Source organism: Ceratotherium simum, chromosome 6 (assembly GCF_057802395.1).
Source record: "Ceratotherium simum simum isolate JZ-2026a chromosome 6, ASM5780239v1, whole genome shotgun sequence".
Classification (NCBI taxonomy): Eukaryota; Metazoa; Chordata; class Mammalia; order Perissodactyla; family Rhinocerotidae; genus Ceratotherium; species Ceratotherium simum.
In genome coordinates, this window is record NC_141905.1 from 38,752,977 (window position 1) to 38,775,164 (window position 22,188).

At 38.6% G+C, this 22,188-nt stretch overlaps 1 protein-coding gene across 1 annotated transcript in view; it reads left to right on the plus strand.

The window, feature by feature from the left end:
• The first annotated feature begins 808 nt into the window (after positions 1 to 808).
• The window catches only part of TMEM26 (transmembrane protein 26), a 39,001-nt gene continuing 17,621 nt past the window's right edge, over positions 809 to 22,188 (plus strand). Inside the window, exons 1-3 of the mRNA XM_004427097.3 lie at positions 809 to 1,288; positions 17,037 to 17,115; positions 21,208 to 21,321. Of these exons, the coding sequence (XP_004427154.1) occupies positions 1,098 to 1,288; positions 17,037 to 17,115; positions 21,208 to 21,321 (384 nt within the window). The 5' untranslated portion in view covers positions 809 to 1,097. The remainder of the gene's footprint in view (positions 1,289 to 17,036; positions 17,116 to 21,207; positions 21,322 to 22,188) is intronic.

Sequence of the window (22,188 nt, forward strand, 5' to 3'; positions counted from 1 at the left end):
AGTTATTTCAGTAAAAATTTGAGTTCATTTAAAGAAAAATGTTAGGTAAATAGTGGTACAGGTGGTAGGAAACCTAACAAGGAAACGAAAATCATGAGAGTGTTTTGGGAAACTCTGACTTCAGTGCCCTCTTTGCCTCAGACGCTGGAAAGACCAGAGTTAATTCACGGGTCATTGATCTCCAGGGTGCAGTGCCAGGCTCCATGATTTCACCTTTTAATCTAACTCCTGGCTTTCTCTTCTATCTCCTCCCTCACTTTCCCGTCTGCCTTCCTGTCTTGCTACTCTATATCCTTTCAGAAAAAAATACTAGGGGTGTGGGGGTGGGGTGGGGGCGAGGGACACTCCTGTTCTTGGACACCGTGCCCAAAGAGTAGAAGTGACCCGGGCTACCTCTTCGCTATGTAAGGAGCAGGGAGCTCTCAGAAAGCCCAGCGCATCAGATTTCCTCTGGTCCTGGGAAGTTTTAGTTCTTCAAACTGGGCAGGAAACTGCGTTTCTAAAACTGCTTGGACAGCGGGTTCTTTGGCCCTCCTCGGTCCCAGCTTCGAGTCACTCTGAGAGCCTGTTCTTAGAAGAAGCGTGAATGAATTCAAGTCCTGCAGTGTTTGAAAGGCAAGGAGGAGGTGCCACAGATGCATGCCACTCCCCTTTTCTGATTAAGCTGCATCCTGACCTTCAGTCCACCTCCCTCCTCTTTCCAATCCCTCAGAGTGGGGGAGTTCTTGGGGACCCCATGGAGGCCTGGGGGTGGGGTGGGGGTAGAGGGCAGGGATGGAGACTGGCTCCCGGGATTGGGAGGGGGATGGGCAGCGCTGGAGAATGACGCCCAGAAGTCGGGGCAGCGCAGCCCCAGAGTCTCTGGAAAGCCCAGCAATCTAGAAAAGCGAGCTTTAGATTCTCCCCCAAGAGTTCTCAGGAAGTTTGGGGGAGGGGCGAGCCGCCCTCTCCTGCTCCACGGCGCGGGAGGGTGCAGAGGGACGATTGCAGCGGCGGGTCTCGGAGCTGTCACGTTCCGCCCAAGGGCGGGCTCGGGTGCTCCTGGCGGGGTCCGCCGGGCGCAGGCGAGGGGCCGCGGGCAGAGCGCGCCGGCCGGCATGGAGGGACTGGTGCTGCTCAACGCCCTGGCCACCCGCCTGCTGTTCGTGCTTCACTCGCTGGTTGGGGTCTGGCGAGTGACCGAGGTGAAGAAGGAACCGTGGTACTGGCTGCTCGCGCTGCTCAACCTCTTGCTCCTTCTGGAGACTGCGCTTACCCTCAAGTTCAAGCGCGGCAGAGGCTACAAATGGTGAGCGTACCCCGGGAGAGGGAGGGCGCGCGGGGTCCCCAGGTACCGTCCCCCATGGCACTCGCAGCCCAAGAGCCCATCTCCTAGCAGCCCGCCGATTCTTTCCTCGGATTCGGACCCCCTTTGTCCTTGCTGGGAGCTTCAAAGGAGCGCGAGATGCTTGCGTGTCTCGTGGGCAAGCCAGGAGTACCCGCAGGGTCCCAGGGCAACACTGGGAAGGCTCGAGCCGTGAACGCAGCCGCGCGTCACCCAGTCCCAGGTTTGGGAACTTGGAAGATGAGAAAAAAGAAGGAAAGGGCTTGCCTGCTCTGCAGAAAGTGCTCCGAAGTGGGGGAGTTGTGGGGCAAGGAGAGTGGCGTGTGCCTTGTTCTTCGAATTGGGAATGTGTGGGTGTGCACGGGTTAGTCTGCGTTCATGCAGATGTGGGAATGCCCTTCGCTGAGCATCAGTGACTTTTGCAAGAGCTTGTCGTTTTCCGGCAGCCTCCCAGGGCGAGAAGCCCTCGCAGCACGTCTGTGATTTCAGACTCTTCGCTTCCTTCCAGCCTCTGGCGCCCTGGCATGGCACCAGCCTCAGATGTCCCCGGTTGGTTGCTTCTTCGGAGCTTGGTTAATAGGCCATCTTGTCAAAGACGAGTTGGGACGCTGGTGGAGGGACCAGTAGGTAGTGGTTCAGACTTAACCTCAACGTGCAAGGACTGTTGGAGGCTCTGCATGGTGCTTTATTTCCTTCCCAAAGACTTGAATGGCAATAGAAGAATTGGAAAAAGATTCTCTCGCCCTTTACAAACAGCCTCCACCTCCATCCCTCCACATCCAGTAGATTTTCATCCCAAACTTCTCCAAGTTAGTCCTCTTCCTGTATTGATTTTTAAAAACAACGAGGCTGTGTTTTCTTATATGTCAATACTTTTTAAAATACCTAATGCTATGAGAAGGAAGAAAATAGTATTAGCCAATTCAAGAGTTACATATACTATGGCATTATACTTAGCCACCATATTCAGGAAAAAAAACCAACAAAAAACCCAAACTTTCTCTACCGTTTTACGTATTAAACTGCAAAAGGCGGTGTATTTCGTGACAGTCCCAGGAAGAGAACGTGTCTCTTAAAATGTGAATCTTGCTTAAATTTTCCACTGTTAAAAAATTTCTAGAATTATCAATGAAAAAATTATTCAGTAGAATCCTACTTGAATACGATGAGCATTGGAATGTTACTGTTCTCTACCCCACGCCCCCGGTGAACAGCTTACTAAACAATAGAGATCTGAGGTACTTTCCAGTGTGTCTCCTGGAAATCTCAAAGAAAAATGGCATTAGCTTCCTAAATAAGCCTTAGGGTTAAAGAAACAAAATGAGTGAAAAGTGTTCACCCAGCAGGTCAGATGACATTGATTTACTTTTTACTGAGTAGCTTTAGTATGCTAGGGTAGAAATACCTTCAGTAACAGGAGGATGAACTCTGAGGGTGAAAAATGTTGCATTTAAGTAGTCCTGCTACCAACCATCAGAGCTTCTGGGAGAAATGTCAACCTCAGAAAAGGGACCAGCTCAACAGCACCGAAATATTCCACCTCCCTCTCCAAGGGTAGACCACAGACCTTAGCTCAGGTTAAGTCAAAATTCCACTCCAGTTATGTAGAATTACTGTAGCCAATGGAAGTTTACCTCCATGTCTATATCATCATTGACAGCTGACTCAGACTGACGTGTAATTTACAAGCAAGAGTGGAAAAAAGATTGGGGCAAAGTGGGTGATGGTCAATGCGACAAGTTCAATAAAGAACTGAGGACATCGTTGTGTTTAGAGTGTGGCCTCAAAATCAGAGACACAATGGAGTAAAATCAGAGCTTTTCTACTTGCTGTGAGGCATTGAGCAAGTTACTTAACCTTTCTGAGCCTCAGTTTCCTCATCTCAGAGGTTATAAAAGAATTAAATGAAATAATATATCTTGATGGTCAACAAATAAAAAAGAAATGGTCTTTTCTAGATCCTAAGGTTTTTCTTTTTTTTTCTTATTAAAAAATATTCTGTGTCAACTGGACACATTTTCAGTCTGCACAAGTCAAAAAAATTTACTTGAGAGACTGGCCAATAAACCATTAGTTCAGAGCCAAAAAGTAGAAAAGAAATTCTCATCTTTATTTCAGAACAGGCCCATGATGTACATTATAGCACTACTTAAAAAAAATCTTGCTGGCTTAGTATCTAGGCTAACATTTGAAAATAAGCAGAGAAACAAAGCTGATAGATTTGGCTTATTATAAAATTTCAGGAACAAATGAGTCTTTGTAAATGATCTAAATAGAAGTACGATGTAATGCTTTGTTCTACTGATGTTACCAAATGCAACTAAGTCTGCAGATATGGTCATTTTTATGGTGGACAAAGCCCACATGCCATTGTGTCACAAGTTTGAAAAAAAATTAGAGGATAGAGTGCTAAAAAAGAAAAAAAGGAAATTGTCCTTGAAATAACATGGCAACAATTAAAAAGGGTTTGATTTGGGGCATATTTCATTTCTGAGTCCAAGTTTTCTGAGTAAAACAAGGCATAATGTTTTGTTGTTTTTGAGTGTTAAAAAATGTTTTCATCAGAAAATCTAGGCCGATAGAATAAAAAAAAGATAAAGTAAATATTATGGCAGTATCTATAACTTTATACAGGAAAATGTTAATATATAGAGATCTAGATAAATATAGATATATAGATATGTCTTTCGATCCATTGGTCTTACATTTTGGAATCTACATTATAGAACCAAAAGTACCAATGTGTGAAGACATATGTATAAAAATATTAATTTCCATCATGTTAGTGGAAACTAAGCCCAAAGCAACCTGATTATCCATCAATAGAATGGTTGAAAAATTGTATTATACCCACACTATAGAATATTTTGCTGGTATTAAAAATAATGAACTAGATTTTAGCTATTGACCTAGAAGGATGTCCATGGTATGTTGTCAGGAGAGTAAAGTTACGGGGTTATGTATATTATGGTCTCATTTTCTTAAAAAAAGGACTTGTCAAAGAATTCCCTTTGTATCAACTGAATACATTATCTATTAAGTCAAGAAAAAGAAGAAGGAGAAACTCCCCCATACTGAAAATCAACCAACCAATCAATCGATCAATCAAATAATGCCTGAATGGTAGACTAAACTCTGTACACACATGAGGTGAAAATTTCTTTTCGGGAACATCAGACCCATGAACCTCCTTTAGACTATTCCGGGCTAGTTTGAACATTGTTCTTTTTACTAAAATTTGCACCTGGCCCCAAACAAATCAAATCTACAGACATCATGGAACAATAAACAGAGCTATAGAGGAAAATGTGAGCCAAATTTCTTGAACTGTAGCAAACATATCACACTTGTCCAAAGAATGTTTCTTTAGCTATCCTTTGGAAAGGAAAAATGGAACTAAAGCTGCTGAACTCAGCTGTCCAGGGACAGGCAACATTACGTCAACACTCATAACTTGCCAGTTGGAGAAGTTTAATTTGCTGAAATCCTATAGGATAGAGAGAGTAAGCCAACGACACGTCCCTTGTTAAGTCCTATCAATGTGTGCTAGCGAAATTTGCTCCTTTTCACCTAGTATTTATTTATTTCACCTGCATTTTCACTTACATTTCTATAAGATGGATATTAGTATCACTTTGCTTTATTTTTTTGTGATTTTATTTTCTATGGACTGGGCAACAATCCAATGGATCTGTGAATTATGATTTAGGTAAAGTCAAATAGAAGACAATATTTTAGTTGCTTTCCAGCCAATACTGATAAAATATTCCTTAGGGGATAGAAAAATTACCAAGAATGTGACAAGTTTGAAGCCTGTTCACTTGAACGCAGGAGGTATCTGAGAATAAGTAGAAATCTAAGTTGAATTTACTGGCAAAAGGACAGAATTTTAAGCACTGAGTTTTATTCATCAGAATTGCAAGAATACAAGGGAAATATAATTGAGTTAATACAAATACCGCACCTATGTGGTCACCTTTCTTTGTTATCTCTCTTTCCCTCTTCCTTTATTAAGTTCAGTCAGACAACTGTTTGTTGAATTGCCAACTAAGTAAGCATGATACTGTGCTAGACACTGCGTGACAAGGCAGAAGAAACAGAAAACAAACACATTTGAAATTTTAAAATAAAAGGTAGCATTTTGATTAAGTGCTCACGTGCATGGGAATAAGAAGGATTATAAACATTTAGCATTTACTCTGTTTAGGCTCTTTCACATGTTCTACACTGATAATCCCATTTGATCGTGATAACATTTGTAATTATTTTCTGTTTCTCTGTTTCCTCCCATTTTTAGTTGAGAAAACTGAGGCACAGAGCTATTAAATCATTTTACCTAGGATCATTTAGTTGGCAATTGGGAGAGCAGGGATATTAAGACTCCAAGCTCACGCTCTGACCCACTGCTGTCTTTAACAATTTAAAGAAAAGATATGATGAGGAGTACTGTGGGGGGGGGAGCGAAGAGATGAGACTTTAGGGCATCTGAGCTGTAGCATGAAAAATGGATAAGATCTACATCTGGAGAGAGGAGTGCAAAGGCTGCGTAGGTAAAAGACGTCCTGAGGGAGGAGAGTGTAGGGAAACATGAGCAGATTTCTCTCGAGGAATCACAGAGCTCTATCATTCTTCATTCAACACATATATCTGGAACATATAATATGTGTTAGACGTTGTTTGAGTGCCAAGAATATGGAATTGAATAAAACAGGTAAGATCCTGCCCTGAAATAACTCACATTTTTGTCAGGGGACTCAGAAAATAAAGTAAATGATAAATAAAGGAGCTAATAAGTAACAACAAGCAAGTAAACAAATGAGTGACCAGAACTGTGAAGGCCTAGGTGATGTGGGTTATAGAGGGATGGAGTACCCAGGGAAGCTTGCACTGGGTGGTCAGAGGCCTCACTGGGGAGGTGATATTTGAGCTGGGTCTGTTAGAGAAGAGAAGGAGCCAGGCATGAGAAGAACCAAGTGTGCCTTGGGACATTCTGACATCGTCCCAGAAGACAGACAAATACTGACTTTCTTTTCTACTGTTCCTTGTCTCTTCTCCTCCCCATGTTCCCCTGCCTCCAAGTGAAAAATTCCTTCTAAATTTTATGTCTTTACCACACCTCATTTGAAACATCATATGTTAGGAAATGTCTGGGTGGCTCCTGACTGAAAACAGGAAATAAAAATTAGAAATCAGAAAAGATTCTATCCTAGATTGATTTCAAGTTCAAATAAATTTTGTAAAAGCTCAAAGAAATCTGTTTTGATTACTCAATTGTATTTAGAAGGTTCAACAGTAGAAACGAAAAACCTAGACTTGACAGATACCATCTAAAGTCTGATCTTGAACAAGTTTTGAGTAGTGTAGGAGAACCTCTTTGTATGATGTAATTCTGTAGTATTTGGTAATATATATCTTCCTCCACCAAAACTGTCTACAGAAATGCCAGAGAGAAAGTTGGGAAATAAAAGTACTCTTCTGCTGATCTTTTTTAGATATCAGAGAGGATGAAATGGAGGGATTTGGAAGGAGATCCTGTGATTTCCATATGGCCAACTTGGGCGCTGGCAATTCTCCCAGCAGATAGACTATTTCTCTCCTTGTTCACACTTGCTGTCCATATTTCCCAAAATCTCTCCTTAGCTTTTTAGTTATTCCAGTAGCACTTTACACTGTGCATTGGGTTTATCAGCCCTGCCTGCAGTGTGCATACAGTTTAATTATATTCATTATCCTCACATGTGTTCGTGTGTATGCGTTTTATATCCTGAGCCTTGCGGTCAATGCAAAAGGGTAACTTACATTTGCATCCTTTTTAGAAGCACACACCGAATAATACCAGAAAATGACTTTGCTTTTCCTTGATCTGAGTCATGGTTTAGGAGGAAGAGTCTTAGCCTATCTTGAATTACCAAGAAAAAGTCATATTTTCATTTATTTCACAAGGGACTTGGGGTCAAAGCAATAATTATGTCTGTATTTAGAATGGGACTCCCAAGAAATTGAGCCATTGAATGATGTCCATGCTTTCTCCATGGGTGTGTGGACCCTATGACTGAGACATTTAGAACTGAAAATTAAAGTTATAATATTTTGTAACTTCCTCTACTTGACTGGAAGAAAAACAACATGCAAATTAGTGTGGGCAGCTCCCATGAGTCGGCATAAATATATCCCTACTTCTAAATTTCACGCATTTCTCCTTCTCACCTCAGTAGCATTATTATGCATACAGCAACAGGACAAATCTGAATAGTTGAACTTCTTTTCCGACAATGGAAAATTCACCTTTACGTTAAGATTCATTCTCCCCATGTGCGTGTCCCTTATTACTCTGGAAATTCCTCTGAAGGACTGGTATCGGGAGAGTTAGACCCCATGTGTATAAATCATTTTGCTAAAGAAAACCAGTGTTTTTTTTTTTTTTTTTTTTTAAATAAAATAGTTTTATATTCAGGTATCAAAAAATGAACTTTCTTTGAAAGTCTCATTGAAATAATACTAAGGACGTACACAGATTGTTAATATAAAATGCCAAGGTAGGGACTGATTTTGTTTCTTTTCTCTGAATATAAACCTACCACCTATGGTTGTTTAGGGAAGGGGTTTATGTTTTATCTTTCATTTGTCTGACTGACCTCAAAGAGGTAGCTGGTGTACCACTGACTGAATGTTCTATGCTTATTAGAATAAAAGTTAGTAATCTTTAAGAAAAAAAAGGTCCTCTCTACCATGAGTGCTGCTGCCAGCCCTGGGCAGGTCCTACAGTATCCTTTGCTTTCTTATTACCCTGATGGAGCCTCCTGCTCCACACACCTATTTTAATCCACCTGGAATAACTTCCTAATAAATTGGCTACGCCATTTTCTGACAGTCTGTTAATAATAGTAATGAGAATGATGATGAAGGTGATGGTGATGGTGATAATGGAGGTGGTAACAGTCATCAATTATTGAGCGCTGACAATGCTCCAAGCCAGCTTTACATCCATTATCTCATGTAATCCTCACAATGACCCTATGACTTAGTTTTCATCTTTATCACCCTTTTATGATGAAGACACTGCTGCATAGCAAGGCTAGATCACTTATCTAAAGTCACAACTAGTAATAATAAATTGTAAAAACAATTCCTAGCATCTGGTGAGCAGTTATTGAGCCAGGCATTTGCATTGCATGCATTACCTCATTCACTCCTCACAATAGCACTGGTGGTACTGTTCTTGACTCCTACTTGTACCTGAGGAAGCCAAGGTTTAGAGAAGATTTCCCATCCCAGGACTGAACTCCATCAGCCTATTGTGCTCTGCTTTCAATAAACAAGCTGGGTTTTGCTTGTGGACAGTACAACTACATCAATTTTTAGGGTCAACGATTCCCTATATTGGAGAAAGGGTGGAAGCATTTTTTCTTTTTCAAAATTGGGTAGGTAAATCCCAGATAACCTGCCAATGAGCACTGAGATGATTTTGGTTAGAATAGAATGTAGAAAAGTTCAGACTACACACGGACATGGCTCAGAGACGCTGCCGTACAAGCAGACATCCTGATAAAAGCAAACAGGAGGGGGCCGGCCCCCTGGCGTAGCGGTTGGGTGCGTGCGCTCCGCTGCTGGCGACCCGGGTTCGGATCCCGGGCATGCACCGACGCACTGCTTGTCCGGCCATGCTGAGGCGGCGTCCCACGTGCAGCAACTAGAAGGATGTTCAACTATGACATACAACTAACTGCTGGGGCTTTGGGGAGAAAAAGGGAAAGAAAGGGAGGAGGCTTGGTTAATGGATGTCAGCTCGGGGCCGGTCTTCCTCAGCAAAAGGAGGAGGATTGGCATGGATGTTAGCTCAGCGATGATCTTCCTCACAAAAAAAATGAAATAAAATAATAAAATAAAATAAAAAAAGCAAACAGGATATAAAAGAAAACAGAAGAGGGGGAAAATTCTAGATTGTCTTTATTTTTGGTCCTAAAGTGAAGAACAATTTCTTCTACAGAACAGAAATACACACCATTGTCTTTTGTAGAATGAAATAAATTAAAACATTACAAAAATAATTCCATAGTGCATTTTATCCTCTCAGAGACCATTAAAATTCCAGTAGTCATTAGTGCTTAAGTTCACTTATTCATTAAATAACCATTTATTGTATTAGGTACTATGATGGTATTCTTGAAGGAATATAAAATATATGCAGTTATAGGAGGACAGGACAAAACAACACTCTGAGAACCAAATAATTTCCCACAAATTAGGCCCAAGAGTGCAGAAAGGCTGAAGAATAAAGATACAGTACAGTAGAATAAAAATCAGTACAGTAGGCTTGTTAGACAAGGAAAATTTCTCAGGTAAGTGATTTATGTACTGCCCTTTGAAGTAGCTGATGGTTTACCAGAGTGGAGGAAAGAGAGAAGGATTTTTCAGGTCGACAGAATATCATGATGGCAGCACTTAGAGTTTCATTTGGAACCAATTCTTTTAGAAAGATGTCATGATTTTCTTTGCTTCAGAAATTTTATGAGAAAAATAGGATGTAGATCCTAAAATTGATGCATATTTTGTTCCTATAACTAGTTTAGTCATACTGAAGCATCCTGCTAAGGTTTGAATATGAGCAACTTTAATTTTAATAAAGCTTGTTCTTGCTTTAGATATACTCTTGGACAATTTTAAGTTAAGTGAGGTATATAGTACTAATATTGCTACTGGTTTATATCATAGTTTGGGAATATGACTTTATTAAAAAAAAACTGGCAACATGCAATGAAAACTATCAGTAAGACCCCTAATATTCACCCTCAGAAGTGTTTTCCTTTTTGCAAAACCTAAATGTGGGCATTCTTCAAAGGCTTTGGAAGTATAAAAAATGATTCCATTGCAGTGGATAGTCCCAACCCATTTGAAACTCCTCCCTGTCTCTTCTGTTCTTGTTGTTAGTCTGCTCCCCTGCAAGATCAGGGACAAAACCTATCGTTTGATCTTGGCACCTATTAAAACATACACACTCCATATTCAATTTTCCCTTTTGGAAGGAGTTCTCATGGGCTTATGGCCATTTAGTTGTGGCATTCCTCCCTCCCCAGTGGGCAGATACAGAGAAAGGGCTCTGGGAGAGAGGTGATTGTCAGGGGCATGCTAGTTAAGAAGACATATAGGTGGTGGCTGGGATCAGATTACTGACTTCCCAGGCGTTCAGGGGTTGTGTTCTGCAAAAGCATTGGGTGCACTTTGAGGGGCTGCAAAGTGGTAGCTGATACGTTGAGGCTGTCATTTTGGCCACTCTTTCCCCATGTACTAATAGAAAGCCCTTGCTAGGTAGCCCAGGTGGAAATCATGGATGTTAAGGCCTACTTAGAGAAAGCAGTCTACATATAAGGAGGACAGACAATCTTTAAATTATTAGACAGGGTTTAGGGGCTCACGAAAGGGTGTCCTGACCTAGTTTCTTGATTTCCATGAAAGTAGGCCTATTATTATAAAGTGTTCCAGAAATTTTATTGAGGACACTCAAGGAGGTTTAAGGTAAGATTTTGAAACTTGGGTCTAGTATCCTTACAACTCCACTCTGCCTCTGTAGAGTAGGAAATACTGAGACGTGAAATACAAATAAAATTACAATTCACATCAAAGTAATTTTGGAAAATTTTGGTTCACTTAAATATTATCTATTTTCAGATTTATGCATATTATTAGAAGACTAGAATCATCTGTTCGTAGAGAGAAAAGTTAAACAGGGTAGTGGGTGATACTATGCTTAATTTTTCTTCTGTTTGCTTATTTATATTGTTATATGTTTCTAAAATGTTACTTTGGCTTCTAAAAGTAACCAATGTTACTTTTTCAATGTGAAAACAACAATAACTGTCATTTTTAGAAAGAGGAAAATGGAATCCTAATGCTAGAATAATGGTGAGTTGAAGTAAATAGAATCCATTGCAGGGCTAAATTGCTAAATGTCATGACATAATCATTTTGTGAAAAACATTATAATTTGTTGAAATCACAACTTTGTATGATAAATCATATCTTATTTTTGGATGAAATGAACTGAAAAAAAAACAATGGGTATAGCTCTTTAAGAGTGGAGTGGTGTCTAGCATGTACCAACAACTATAAACATATTTGATTAGTAAACAAATAAGTACACAAACAAATAAAGAAAAAATCCTTTAGGATGGTACTCCTGCTGTGTACTTTAGAGATAAGAGGTATGTTGGCTAAAGGCTGTGCAATAAAAAATAAACAAACAGAAATTTACATGGAGAGAAAGACTATCTTTAGGAAGGTTTTGATTTAGAAAAAATAGCTGAGCAAAGGCCAAGTAATTTGGCATTAAAGTATTAATATTGGAGATCTTCTGTATTCTGACAGGATTGTGGTAATTGGTATTCTAATAAATCTGAGTCTCTAAGGGCAGATAACTCATTAGTAATAGGGTATTATCAATTTTGTAAAAAATTCCCACTTGGATGTGACTTATTTAATCATACATTTATCAGTTTCTGTTAGTCTATGAACAGTATGTCTTATTTTTATAAACAAGTATCAAGAAAGCTGATTTAAGTTATTTCTGAGTTGGCTAGACCCTTCTATGGTATTAGTCTTCACACAAAGTACTTGGCATCTATTTACTTCCGATGCCATTAAGATGTGAAGACTGGAGTAAAATGATTTGGTAGCTCCTAAGAAAGGGCATACAATTTGATTAATTACACAGAAAAGAGTGGGATCAGGCCTACTTTTTATTTTCTAAAATTCACATTCTCCTTGGTTCCAAAAATGAATTGCACTGACAATGCATCATCAAGAATATGGCAAACCTTCAAAACAGTAAGTAACGGCTAAAATGTCACCTTGAAATACTATATCTTTCCTAGTAGCAAAACAATATTAAATTCATACGAGAACAGAATAATTTGTTTCCCTCAGTAAAACTTCTGATAAGAATCAGTTTATCAAGATATTTCTAGAAGAGATTTTTAGTTAAACCAACCACAGAGCATCAAGAAAGTAGGAACTGTAGGGCCGGCCCCGTGGCTCAGCGGTTAAGTGCGCAGGCTCCGCTACTGGCGGCCTGGGTTCGGATCCTGGGTGTGCACCGAGGCACCACTTCTCCAGCCATGCTGAGGCCGAGTCCCACATACAGCAACTAGAAGGATGTGCAGCTATGACATACAACTATCTACTGGGACTTTGGGGGGAAAAAAAAAGAGAAGGATTGGCAATAGATGTTAGCTCAGAGCCGGTATTCCTCAGAAAAAGAGGAGGATTAGCACGGATGTTAGCTCAGGGCTGATCTTCCTCACAAAAAAAAAAAAGAAAGTAGGAACTGTAAATCAACTGGGGCCTATTCAAATCACTGAACATTTGTGGGGAGCCCACCATGTGCTGGGCCCTGTGCAAGCTGCCGAGGGTGTAATGATGAGCAGACAGACACAGTTCTTTTGTTTGCACTACTTAGAGTTGCTGGGAGACAATAAAGCAACAGCAAACATACACACACATATACATGTGCACATATATAATTATGAGTTTTGAAAATCTATGGGTAAAAGTGAAGAGTCCTATGGGACAAGCATAACAAGGAGATCTAATTTAGACTGGAGGGATGAGGAAAGTTTTCTGTGGAGTCCCCTATAGCTGACAGGAACTATGAGAAGGAGATAATCAGGTGAAAAGTGAGGGAGAGAGGCATTTCAAGGGAAAGAAACACATGCGTGAAGGCCTGAGTTAGGAAGGCGCTTAGCTTTTTTCCAGAACTGAAAGAAAAGCGCTGTGATAGGAACACAGTGAGGAAGAATGGTAAGCAACAGAACCCACGAGGTGGGCAAGCATTGTGCAGCATTTTATAGGTCATGGTGGGCAAATGGTCCATGCAAACCATGAGGGCATGACAGCAATTGCCTTAACGTTGAGTGTGAATTTAGGCATAATGACATCCTCAGCAGTATAAACAACTCCCCTTTATTCAAGGAGTCTCAAATAGGTTTAGTTTTGAGAATCACAGTTTAAAAATAGGAGTGATTGTGAGTTATTTGAAGAAATAGTGTTCTAGACTGGGGTCCTCTGGGTCCTCTTTAAGTGTAGGTACTAACTATGCAGCTGTGAGTTTATTTGCAGAGTGGAACCTAGAAAAGGCAGCTACTCACATGCACTGAGCATGTAAAATATCAAGCCCATGGCACACACTGCCTCATTTAATCTTCACAACCACCCTATCAGGTAGATATTATTATCTCCATGTTATAGATAGGGACATTGAGTCTCAGGGAAGGTAGCGAATGTCCACAACCTTGGAAGAGGCAAGATTCAAATTTGGGTCTCCTAGGTTTGTGAAATGTCTACTGCAGTGTAACAATTCCTCAAGGGACACCAGGAGCGTACTTGCTACTAGACCTCCTGAAATGGAAATAAAATGTCCTTGTAGAGGCCAGTAGCCTCCATTCACTTCATTTGCTCAGTCCTCTCTTTATTCATAAATTAAGGCGTTCAAGCATTTAAGCATTTGCTTAATAAGCATTAACTAAAGACTTACTAAGACACCTGATATTCCTGAGGATAAGAAAAGATGAAGGAAAGGGAAGAGGAAAGAGATGTAAGACTCAGGATCTGCCTTTAAGGAACTTAGTAGGAAAGCTAAGTCATATACACATAAATAGAAAACAGTGGAGAATGTGTTGGGTCATAAGGTAAATATAAGTTAAGATTAACTCCTGCTATGCCTTTGAAATACAGGCGGGATTTTGATGAGTAGAGTTGTGAGAGGAGAGCATTCCAAAACAGGCAGTCATAATTTGGAGGGACATTTGCTCTGAAGCCATTTCAGAACCTCTCTTCTCAGATCAACCAAGCTGAAAAGACAGAGAGCACTTTGTTCTTAACAGGAATCCATGGTTAGTTAAACAAAATGTGTGCTATATATGGCTGAAACTTATTCTTCATATCCAAAATAAAATCTATTTATCCATTTTTCAATACTTCTTCAGATAATGGAGATTTTACGTTCTCCATAAGCTTTTTAAAGATTTCACTGCATAACTACCACAGCCTGCTACTGGGGAGTTAGAGAGAGAGGAAGTAGAGAAGGAAACTCCTGATTCTGATCACTCTGTGGCACTATGTACTTCATTGGTAACTCTACCTGGAAGCCACTTGAAATTCCAGCGAATCCTCTTAGGTGTAGCGTTAAGAGGTGGGAAATATGGGGAAAGAGTCTATGGACTGAGTCGAATATCATTAATTCTTGCGCCCTCAATGTGATTCCTTCTTTCTAACTCTCTTTTCATTCAGGTCAAAAAAGTTTAATAAAGAGGCATTAAAGTGAGGGAAACTTTCCAATACATTTCATTTCTTTTTTTTGCTTTAAATTCACAGTAGGTTGGAATTACTGAGTTGCTCAGCTTGATAGGATGTGGTGAGGGAAGAGTCAGGGGAAGTGGAGGTAAGACTAGACAATAGAGCCTTCAAGTATCAGACTATGGAATTTAAGTTTTCTGTAATAGGCAACTCAGAAAATCTTGGATCTTGAAGTTTTTTGTTTTTGATGTAATCAGACAAATTGAAACAGGATGGTAATTTTTTTGCAATTATAGAAATAAATCTTATACATAGAAGATGTTAAGGGTTATTGTTTGTTTTATTTTTAACCTCTTTCAAGAGCTATTATATGTTCAGTCTCTGATTTCCCTAGATTATTATTCTAACAGTACTGTTAGGGGAGTTAATCCCAAAATTAATCCCCAAAGAGTCAACAAAATTGCAGTCCAGCCAACAGATATTTACATATTCTAACTGTTCCTCCTACTAGTATTCATTTCCTTTCCCAATTTCACGAAGGAAATATTCTCTCCTGATATTTCCCTTGACATGTAAGGTCAAAGAATTAATTGTTCCTTTTCTTTTTAAGAACATGTTCAACATGGGGGTTTTTGATATCTCTCTGCAGCCCAGCCATTTTCCAAGTCAGATTTTAATAATATCATAACCCATAACCTTTTGTTTCAAAATTGCTTTTTGCAGGAAATCAAAGGTGGGGTAGTGTTTATATTAAATATTGATTTTTTTTCAAGACCCTTCTTTTTCCTACCCTTTTTCCCTCCCTCTCCCCAGAAGTTGAAAGGAGACATTAGTGAAAGGGTTAATAGCTTTAAAAAAGTCTGTTCTAAATGTTCTCTTCCATTTAGGTTGGTTCACTTTTCCCTCCTGGCTTATAATATTATGGTTTAGGACCATTTCATCTTAAATAACTCTATTTGTTGAACAATTAGCATTTCTATTTTTCAGGCCATTTTAAACCATCACATGTGTATACTAAAGTATTTTAATAAAATTATATGAATAAAATAAAATTTAATAAAATTACAATTTTGACTTTGAGATGGTCTATAAAGAAAGAGTCCAACCTAAAATAAAATAAAATTTGAAGGAATAAATTTGGAAAGTGTATTATTTTTATCTTATTTCAAATTTCTAAGAACATGATTTCATTGCATAATGTCCCATAATAATACTAATAACAGCTGTCATTTATTGAATGCCCACGTCTGCCAGGCACTGCTTTATAGAAAGAGTAATAAAAACTCCTGTGAGATAAATATTGACTTCTGAGGACTGAATTGTGTTCCCCCAAAATTCAAATGTTGAAGCCCTAACCCCCAATGTGACTGTATTTAGAGGTAGAGCTTTTAGGAAGTTATTAAGGTTAAATGAGGTCATAAGATTGGAGTCCTACTCCAATAAGATTGGTGGCCTTATAAGAAGAGAAGAAAGAGAGAGAGATCTCTCTTTCTCTCCTTGTGATGTGCATGCACCGAGGAAAGGCACGTGAGGACACAGCGAGAAGGTGGTTGTCTACAAACCAGGCTGAGAGCCCTTGCCACACTCCCACCATACCATACTGGAATCCTCTCTTGGACTTCCTACTTCCAGAAGTGTGAGAAAATTAATTTCTGTTGTTTAAGCCACCCAGTCGATGGCATTTTGTTATGGCAACCCAAGCTGACTAATACAGTGACTGTCCCCATTTTGTGGATTAGGAAGCAAACTGAGAGGTCAATGGCAAAACTGACATTTGAAACTGAGCGTGTCTGACTACAGAAGCCCACTCTTTGGATTGCCCTCTGAATTTTGAGTCCGAAAATAATGAATATAGATAGCCTTTTAAAAAAATCCCAAACCTCTCATGTGCTGTTGTTTGTTGGTATTTTTATTTTTAGTAGGTTTAGCAGATACACATAAAGCCAGCTGACTTTTTCTTATTCCTATTCATTATCATCTGATTTTTGTGTTCTAGCAGGATGTTATTATTGGAGCTCTCAGAATTCCAGGTTAATGTTGAAAAATGTAGCAAATCTTCCTGAAATTGCAATGTTGAAAAATCTAAGATTTACTATTGCTGTGTTTGCTTTTTCTAAAACATATTAAATACAAAATATCCAGTTTTGTGCCTGAAACTAATTGGCAGTGTCCCATTAAACCTTGTTAAAATTAACATCTATTAATTGGATTAGAAATTCAGTGAGAATGACAGCTGCTAGTGCCTTTTACAGTTACTTTGTTTCTCTATAATCCATATGGCAGAAATCACATAATGCTTTCTTCCTCATTGAAATGAACACGAGGTAAAAAGGTTTGACACAGTGTGGTCAGGGTATGTGCATTTGTTCTTTCTTTTTTTAAATTTCTTGTAAAAGCTGAACTATCTTTTTCTTCCTCTTCACAGGTTTTCACCAGCCATATTTTTATATCTGATTAGCATCGTTCCATCATTATGGCTTCTTGAAATGCACCATGAGACCCAGGTATGTCTTTTGAAAAGCAGGAAAGTGGAATATTCAGCAATAAACTACTTTCATATTAAAATCTGATTTGTGCCAGAAATGCACTTTTCTAAGGAACTGGAGTTATCAAGAATTGAATAAATAAGAGGCCATCAGCAAAAGGAAGTGAATCCACGATCTGTCAAAACCAATAAAAATATTATGTTCATTTAAGACTTAAGATTACATAATTAATTAACAATTTGTCTTAGAGATCTTGTTCTTAAGACCCTCCTCCAATATGCTAGAGTTTATTTACATGGTTGGAGTATGTGTAAAAATTTGGTTTTAATCCTTGCAGCTTCAATGAGTTTCTATATTGTGCTAAGAATGGGCAGGGCTCAATAATCTAGAATCTATCAAATGACATTTTCAGGAACAACGAAAACAAAAGAGAAGCCCCATAATCTGTACTCTGCTACATAAATGCAATCAAACTTAGAGGGGCTATTTGAAATAGTCTGTCTGAAAATACAGGCTTTGCAGATTACAGGAGATTCACTTTTAGGGGTCCCATGAGCTGTCTTAATGAAAGAAGAATTTTACTCTAGAGCCCAGAAATAAGGATAAAGGAGGGGAGTCATGGGACCTAGCATTGGGAAAGGTGGGCTCTACGTATTAGGACCACATTGACCTAGAAAACAAACAGTGGCTTCCAATAAGAGTCCCTAATCCAAATATATAGAGAGGTACTGATTTTTAAGTGAGTTGCTTCTTGCATGGGTAACCCTAGGTAGCAAGATCTAGACTGGATTCTGCCATTTATTGTTGGGAATGCCCTTGCACAAGACTGGGGAGGTCAGTTAGTAAAGTCCATCAAACTCCAGCCTGGATTTCACATCTTCAAGGTTCAGGTACAAGACTATGTTTTACAGATAAATCGTAGTTTTGATATAATATTATCATATTACCTTCACTGATAAAATCCTTTAGGCAAGATCTGTGAGAATTTGCCCCTATACAGATTTCTTTGCTACAATCGGTCATTTCATAGCAAAGTTAAGCCTCTCATACATGTTCCAGATATTCAAATCTTATTTGGAAAGTGCTCGCTCCAAATTTTAGGCACACAGAGGGGAATTTCGCTCTGTGCACTATTTCTGAAGAATTCCACAAGCACATACTAGTAATATAGGCTTGAAGGAAACATTTGTTGCCTTAAATGTCCTGTTTAAAAAATATTAGTCATAGGCTCTGTGTCTGTAGCGAAAGTATTTTTGTAGCAGCAGATTGGTTGGTTCAAGTTACATGGCTTTTAAGAACTGTACAATAAGGAGTTAGGGGACTGTTTCAATTTCTTTACTGCTTACTACTTTCAGGGGTATGGAAATCAGCTCTGGTGATTGGAACCATTTTTTTCCTTCCTATACAATTCTGTGACATGGCTATCCTCCACAATAAAAATTCATTTCCCCAAATGCTTTTATAATGTAAATGCGTTGCACAGTTAATTGATATACAGGTCAAATCCCATTACAACAAATAGCATGCAACCAAAAGCTCTCTTTTTAATAAAAAAAGATTTTTGAGCCCCAGGCAGTGGCTCTCTAATTTTCATACTACAAAAGAAATTGGACCTTTAGTGGTAATGGTTTTTGACACTGAAAATTAAAATGAAAGCCCAGAGACTGAATTGGGCAGGGTGGGCAGAGATGGAAGTAGAAAAGGGTGAGAGAAAGAGAGGCAAAAAAGTATTGGAATTGTGTTTAAAGAGATAAGAAATGGCAGAATAAGGGGAGGTACAGCAAGTCTCTTAGTCCATTCATTTAGGAAATTTTGGTTGAGATAATAATCACTTTTCTTCGTAGAGCCCCTTTGTTTCAAAGTATTTTCAGAAACATTTTCTCATTTTTGAGCCCAACAACTCCAGAAGTTAGTCATGGTTTACATATTTCTATTTTATAGAAGAGGACCTGGACAGTCAGAAAGGTTAAGTAATTTTCTCAAAGCCACACAGCTAATCAACAACAGTTCTAGGGCTTAGAAGCTAAATCTTGACCTCTACTCTGTTAAACCACTCTGCCTTTCTCAGTCATGTGTTCTGTGTTTTAGAGGAGTTTGCATCAAAATCATCTGAATTTTTCATGACAGGAAGAGTAATTTAATTTCCTTTCACATTTTCCACTTACTCTGCATCCTAAATGTTCTAATCTATGACTTGGCATTAGGAAAACATCCTGACCTATTTCATGAAGACATTTCTCCTAGATGATCAATTCGGTACCTGCATTCCTGGATCTGGCTTGCTCTACACGAATGGAAACAAAATGGTTATGATAACAGTTAGGACCTTAACTCTTAGTCAGGTCTGTTGATGAAGTGTCATAATTAAAGCAATGGAAACTTTCTGGTCTTGATGGTGTCACAGTCTGGTTTGGCCCAAAGGAATATTTTTGAAGCTAGTAAGTGTTTTTAAGACAGAGCCCATGGAAAGTGACTTGGTGGCACCCAGACCATCTACATGAACTCACCTATACAATTCTGAATGTAAATAATATTACCATAAAAACACCACCAGTCAGGTTAGGTTTTAGGAGTCAAACCAGTTGTTCTTCATGATCTTACTGCAGCTGCCACTTAAAGGAAAGTCTCATCAATTTATAATAAATAGAATGACAAGAGTGGAGAGGGACTCAGGTCATAATATCATAATGTGGACTACAAAGCTATTTGCTACCAAGTTAACTCATACTGCAGTGCAGATAACTTTTTTTTTTAAATAACAAGATGTCTATGGATTTTTAGTGATAAGGATGTAAAAAACATATCCAGGTCACTGCTTTTAATAGACAATCTGCTTTCCTGCCTGCAAACAAAGTGGTTGAAGTTTGTTTCCTATTGACCATTTGGTTCTTAGATAGGGTCACAAAACCACTCTGCAGTGAGGATTTGTTGCTTAGTTCAAAGATTCAATTTTTTATCTTTAGTATCTTTTCTTGGAGCCTTAGCTGTACCAAAAAAAATGTGTAAACAGCTATATTTTTGCTCTTAGAGATATGGCACATGGCCATTTTTCTTAATTATTCTTGTCATTTCACCCATGACACTAGTTATTTTGATGAAGGGCAGGAAAAAATAGCTTCTTGACAGACTTTTCTGTTTTTTCAAGTAGCTCATAGAATGACCGATGAAGTATCCAGAATAATTAAGAAAAATATACTTCTTACAGCTTTAGCACTGAAAAAAAAATAGTTTCTCTCTAAATCCAAATGTGTGATGTGTGGTGCTGGTGGTGGTGGGGTGTGCGTGTGTGTTTTAAAAGTATGTTAGCCCTACAGATGTTTTAAAAAATCTTCATGCTTATTTTCTTTTTTTACTCATTTGTGAAATAATCATTGGCTACAGTTACATTTTCAAGTGCCCTCCTTTTTCTCTTTTATATACTTTTTCCTTCTCTTTCTCTACCTCAGATTCCCAGCATCTGGCTGGATAAAAATCTTGCACAGATCACTTGCAGAAATTTACATGCAAAATGAAGGAACAAGAGGGGAAAATATGTCATTTATTTTAGGCCTATTGTCAAATTTTCTATAGCTTAAAGTGATTTCTAAACTGACACTAAAATGTATATTTTGGTGGGGAACATGTTAATTTATCTGGTTGTTACAGTGCTTAACAGGCAAGATTGAAAGCAATTGGATTATCTACTTAAGTAAAATGGTATTTTAGATAAAGAGGCTTTAGGACAAGAAATAAACTCTTAGTATGAATGCTCTGACCAGGATCATACATGTTTTAATGCTGTCATTGGTCGTTGGTTTGTTTTACAACTGTTTCGGGGTTCAAGAAAGGAGCCCCAGCTATCAATCCATAAATTCTACAGCCCTCCACAATGAACTCAGAGAGTCTACATCCTCATAGACTTGTGGAAAAATAAGATATGTATAGTTGACTCTCTTCTCTTATTAATTTAAAAGTGCTTTTCTATCTCAAGCCTATAATCTGATTTTTGGAAATGTTTATGCTTACTGTTGAAAGTCCACATATCTGCTCATAATCTGTTAGCTACACCGAAGCCATTTTAAACTCTATTATGGTATTTTTTGACGTATTGCTTTTTTACAAAATTCCTAGTATTGCAGTAGCCAATCTGAAGGAATGTCACAGAATACCAGCAGCAAAGAAGACTTCAATCAAACTCTGATGTCACATGAACAAACCAACAGAGCAGATGATATCATTAAGACGGTGAGAGCTTTTCCTACCATACACTAAAGGATCTAGCAAAGCATCTTTTCACTGGGTGGGGAGAACATTCTGTACACCTTTCAGTTCATTCTTTCCTAAGGAAATTTTCCAATTGTTTAATTTTTTGGCTCAAGAATTTGCAAAAAGTTATATTTTTATATTTATTAAACTTATTTTACATGCATAATAGGCATATGTATCTTATATATATTAATAGATATATTTAACTTGTAGCCCTAAGGAACTTTTAACACTTAGGTCAGATAATATATGCACAAAGAGAGATACATATATTTGTGAAGGAATGATTTAATTAAAAGATGGAGATCTGCCCTATGTATTTTTTAGAGTGTTTATCTTAATAAAATAGGGAAGGTTTCCAGCCAAAATAGAATCGATTCTTTGTTCTTCACATGCCTGATATTTGGCAAACTAACCATGGCCTATTAGAAAATGGTACACAAGAGAGACTCAAGGCCAACACGCCTACCACTGAACCGTGTTTCAACAGTAAGATAGGCTATCCATTCTATGAGGTTTAACAGAAGTAGCCTTGGGTTCTAGTTCAAGCTCCAATCACCCTTTGAACAAATCACTTAATCTCTCTGTCTCTCAATTTATTATCTGACAATTGAAAATATTAACATTTACCCTGCTGGTCTGCTTTCTGTGAGAGTTAAATAAGATGTATGTAAAGTCTCCTAGAAGAAAAGTAAAGAAGTGTGCAAATGAAAGCTTACTGATCGTCTTGCATGGCTTCAATCATGTTGACATCCTGCCTCGTCTTTTATCCACCCTTCACTTTTATACTTGACATGAGCAAGTAATCAAGAGGCATAAATAGATTTCGCACAAACATAGTCAAGT